General features: G+C 39.8%; 1 protein-coding gene across 1 annotated transcript in view; it reads left to right on the top strand.

Moving 5' to 3' along the window:
* Positions 1 to 4,187: 4,187 nt before the first annotated feature.
* Positions 4,188 to 4,454, top strand: part of LOC119320600 (protein KINESIN LIGHT CHAIN-RELATED 1-like) — a 3,989-nt gene continuing 3,722 nt past the window's right edge. Inside the window, exon 1 of the mRNA XM_037594633.1 lies at positions 4,188 to 4,447. Within this exon, the coding sequence (XP_037450530.1) occupies positions 4,188 to 4,447 (260 nt within the window). The remainder of the gene's footprint in view (positions 4,448 to 4,454) is intronic.

Genomic DNA, 4,454 nt, shown 5'->3' with positions numbered 1-4,454 from the left:
GAATTATGTCTAGGAGATTGTACCAAGGTGGCTCTTCGGTAAAGAAAGGACCCAGGATTGCTATACGTGAGCAAGATGTTGAATTACCGAGGGACGCGGATGTACGAGCTTGTGAGTGGCCATCCGATGATTTTATGGTCGAAGTAGGCTTTAGGGAGGAATTTGATACGTATGTGCGTAATGCTGAGCTGGAGGACTTCTTACAAGATAAGTGTCCTCAATACTATCAATTGATTGATTCCTTTGAGCAGAGGTTTAAATATAACTGTACACGTAATTCTCCTAGTGTCCTATTTGATATTTATGATACATCTTACACCATGGACTTAGAGGATTTTACAACTGCTTGCAAACTTCCACAGTGGGGTAATATTAATGATCCCCATAAATCTGAATTTAGAGATTTCCTTGCTAGTATTACTGTGGGAGAATCCAGGGACATAGCACAAGCTACCATAGGGACCATTCATTTTCCTGCTATATATTATTTCGCTCTCTTCATTGGTAGATGCAAACGGTAAAGATGAAGCATGTCATATGTGTGTTCCTGATCTTTGTGTCCTCAAGAGTGTTGTGTTAGGTTATAAAGGTTATAACTTGGGGGCAATAGTTGCACGTAGGTTGCAGAATAATAGTAGAGATGGAGATTTATTTGGAGGAATTTATGCCACCCGTGTAACGATTATCTTGGTATAACCCCACGAGAGGGAGATATGATGTTACCTCCTGCTTATTTAGATTATGACGCTATGGTCAACCATCATTTTCTTAGGAGGAATGAACAATTCCTCCATTATCGACTAATCTATGACAGACGCAACGTCGTCCATGTTACTCTTCCTGCTCCTCTCCTTTTTGATTACCAGGCAAAAGGAAGATATGTTGTTATCAGGGAGGAAGCAGCTGAACACGAGGGGAGAGCGGAGGCGGCTCCCCAACATGCCGCAGCTCAGGAGGCATTTGCTATTGCATCTCAGTACGACCCCAGTTACAACTACCGATATCAGCCATGCTATCCTTGGCATTAGACCAACTTAGGCCAAAAGCCTAAGCTTGGGGGAGTATGTATTTCTCACTGACTTTACACTCATGTTCACACACTATTCTAGTCATCGGTGCTCATACTCTTTCATTGTATTATCCATGCTAGTTTAAATTTCTTTTTCTAGTTTTCTTCTTGTGTGTTTGATAAACCTTAAGAAAAACCAAAAAAATTAGTTAGTTTAATTTCCATGCTTGTAGTAGTAATTAAAATGAAAACCCAAAAAGATTTCTCGTTCTTCTTTCTTACTTGTTGGGAGCTTTTCCGTGTAAATAGTTTTCTTTTCTTTTCTTTTCTTTGGGGGTCGAGAGTAGAAGACCATATTGAAAATGCTTAGTGGCTCTCATATGCATACTTGTTTATTTAATTTAGAGCCCATATTACTTTGTCTCCTCTCTTGAGTTGAACGCTTGCAGATTGCAGCTTAGTCCAATGCACGTGCACTATTATTATTATACACATCGTTTGGTCGTGCAAATGAAAGGCAATAATGACAATATATGATGGACTTATTGAGATGAGAAAAGCTGGTATAAACTCAACCTCTCTTGTTTTTGTAAATATGATGAGTTCATCGTTCCTGATTCGGCTTATTATGAAGTAAAGATATTTGCAATGACATTTAGAGATTATAGTTGCTTGTGCCATGCTTGATTAGCTATGAGTTATAATGATTTACCTTGGGTGCCAACATTCTATTAGAATGATTATGATGTGGTATGATGGGATGGTATCCTCCTTTGAATGAATTGAGTGACTCGACTTGGCACATGTTCACGCATGTAGTTGAAACAAATCAACATAGCCTTCATGATATTTATGTTCATGGTAGATTATATTCTACTCATGCTTATACTCGGTGTGAATTAATTTTAATGCATGTTCATGACTGTTGTCGCTCTCTCAGTTGGTCGCTTTCCAGTATTTTGCTAGCATTCACCTGTACTAAGCGGGAATACTTTAAGGTTCACTTTGTCAAAAGCCTTTTCATAGTCTAATTTAAGAACCAACCACTAACCCTTACTAGAGTGGACATAATGCTAAACCTCATGGGCAGTGACCACACTTTCTAAAATATATCTACCTTTAACGAATGCAGATTGGTTACTAGCAATTAATCTGTGTAAAATAGTGGAGAGCATATTAGTAAGAACTATGGTAAAAAAAATTGAAACTACAATTAAGCAAGTTGATAGGTCTGAATTTTTTCAAAGATGTGGCTTCAGCTTCCTTGTTAGGAATAAGAGTAAGAATAGCAAAATTAAGCCTATAAATATCTAATTTTCCATTATGGAGGTCATCAAACATGGCCTTTAAATCACTTTTTTTTTGAAGTCCCAAAAGTGATGATAAAAGAAAGAAAGGAATCCCATCTGTGCGAGGAGCACCATCAGAGTAAGAAAAATAATAGCTCTTTAAACTTCAGCTTAAAAAAAGGGTGCCTCTAAAGAAAAATAATAGCTCTTTAAACTTCAGCTTAAAAAAAGGGTGCCTCTAAATTTCATTGTTAGTGAGCCGCACCTTTTCTCCAGTAGAGAAAAAGTTAACATTTGAATTAAAGCCTTATCTATCTTCTAGTTCAGAGAGGTCTTTATAGTAGCCACTAGCTACCCCCAGCATACCTTTAATCTCAATCACTAGGCCAACAGGACCATCTAAAGAATGAATAGAGGCTACTACGTGAATATCCTTAACACTAGACCCTTGTTTGGCTTTTGTTTCTTCTTGGAGCCACCCTTTTTGCAACTCTGAGTGAATGAGTTTAAGCCTAGCAAATTCAACTTCAGATAAGTTTGAGGATTCAACTTTAATGTCTAACTAATCATACTCCTCTAATAGGGCCTTTTTAAATCTCCTCGGGTTGGCCTCTTCATTAGAGCTACACCCTTTGGTGATTCTGAGCTTTCTAATTTTCTCTTGCCAGATGTCAATAGGTGTTTTGGAAGAAATTGGTTCCAAATTTTGGTCACCAAGCCTTTAAAATCTCCTCTCACTAGTCACCACTTTTTCAAGCCTATAGCTACTGGATTTAGGGGATAGATCAATCCTAGAGTCCCAAATCAAAGGGGGTATGATCACTACCACATCTAGGTAAGACTCTACAAGCAATCAAATGATAAATCTTACCTAATTATGTGTCATAGAAGAGTCTATATATGGTTGACATAATTAAGTCAGCCTGATTATTGGTCTAAGTAAATCCCTACCGAAAAGTTTAATCTATAATAACCTCAAAATTTCAATCCAGCCATTGAAATTGTCACCCCATTTGTGGTTAATGACACCGTTACTCTTATCTCTAAAACACCTGATGAGATTACAATCTCCACCTATAAGGGCAGGAGTGGAAACCTCTATCAACATGGTACGCAACTTAGATATAAAGGCTTCTTTCCTTGCTCATAGGGTGAGACATAAACTGTAATAATTCTAAAATCCTTAATATTACTCGGAAACTTAGCATTGCAAGAATAATTAAAAGTTTCCAGCAGGGGCAGGTATGCCCCTAACATTCCAAAAAAGAGCATTCGGTAATATTTCGTCTATTAGAGAAGATGCAAAATGCCCCACCAAAAAGGGCAGTGGTGGAAACCTCTGTCAATATGCTGCACAACTCTGATATGAAGGCTTATTTTTCCTTCCTCATAAGGTGAGACATAAACTGTAATAAATCTAAAATCCTTAATATTGCTCGAAAACTTAGCATTTCAAGAATAATTAAAGGTTTCCAGCAGGGGCAACTATGCCCCTAACATTCCAAAAAAGAGCATTCAGTAGTATTTCATTCATTAGAAGATGAAAAATGCCTCGCCAAAAAATAATCATCTAAAAATCTGTTCTTTTCAAGATATTAAGAAACGCCCAACCTGTTTTTTCCGATCTTCATTTATCAGAGATTTCTTTTTTGGTTCTCCCAGCAGCGCCATCAATCAAATAAGGCGATCCCACAACAAAGAATCGACAACCAAGAAAATCAACTACAATTTCGCAAATTTCCATTCGCCTTGATGCAGCAAAGCCGAATCAAAAACATCTTTGCCAAAATGAGAATTTCCACATCATCATACATCAGAGTTAGAGTTTTGATCGATCGCAGCCGTCGATCTTCCCTTGATCGTGGATTCAACGGTGAGGAGGAGCCATCATGACGCCAGCCAAGCATCCCGTTGCCATCACGGCGCCACCGCAGTGCGGCCTCTTCAAGTCTTCCCTGTCAAGCAAGAAGCAGCACAGATCCCACCCCGCAAATGGCAGCTCGCCTCCTCTTCTAGCCCACCCACCCTCCCCGACCCTCCACCCACCCACCCTCCATCCTCACGCAGACATGCCGGGGCTCGCCGCAGCGGACGCCTCGCCGCCGGCCGCGGCGCCGGCGCCGCGGCGGCTCTCCTCGCCGCTGCCGAGGCGGGCG

This window comes from Triticum dicoccoides, chromosome 6B, assembly GCF_002162155.2.
Source record: "Triticum dicoccoides isolate Atlit2015 ecotype Zavitan chromosome 6B, WEW_v2.0, whole genome shotgun sequence".
In the NCBI taxonomy this organism is placed as follows: Eukaryota; Viridiplantae; Streptophyta; class Magnoliopsida; order Poales; family Poaceae; genus Triticum; species Triticum dicoccoides.
This window is presented reverse-complemented; position numbering and strand designations above follow the sequence as displayed.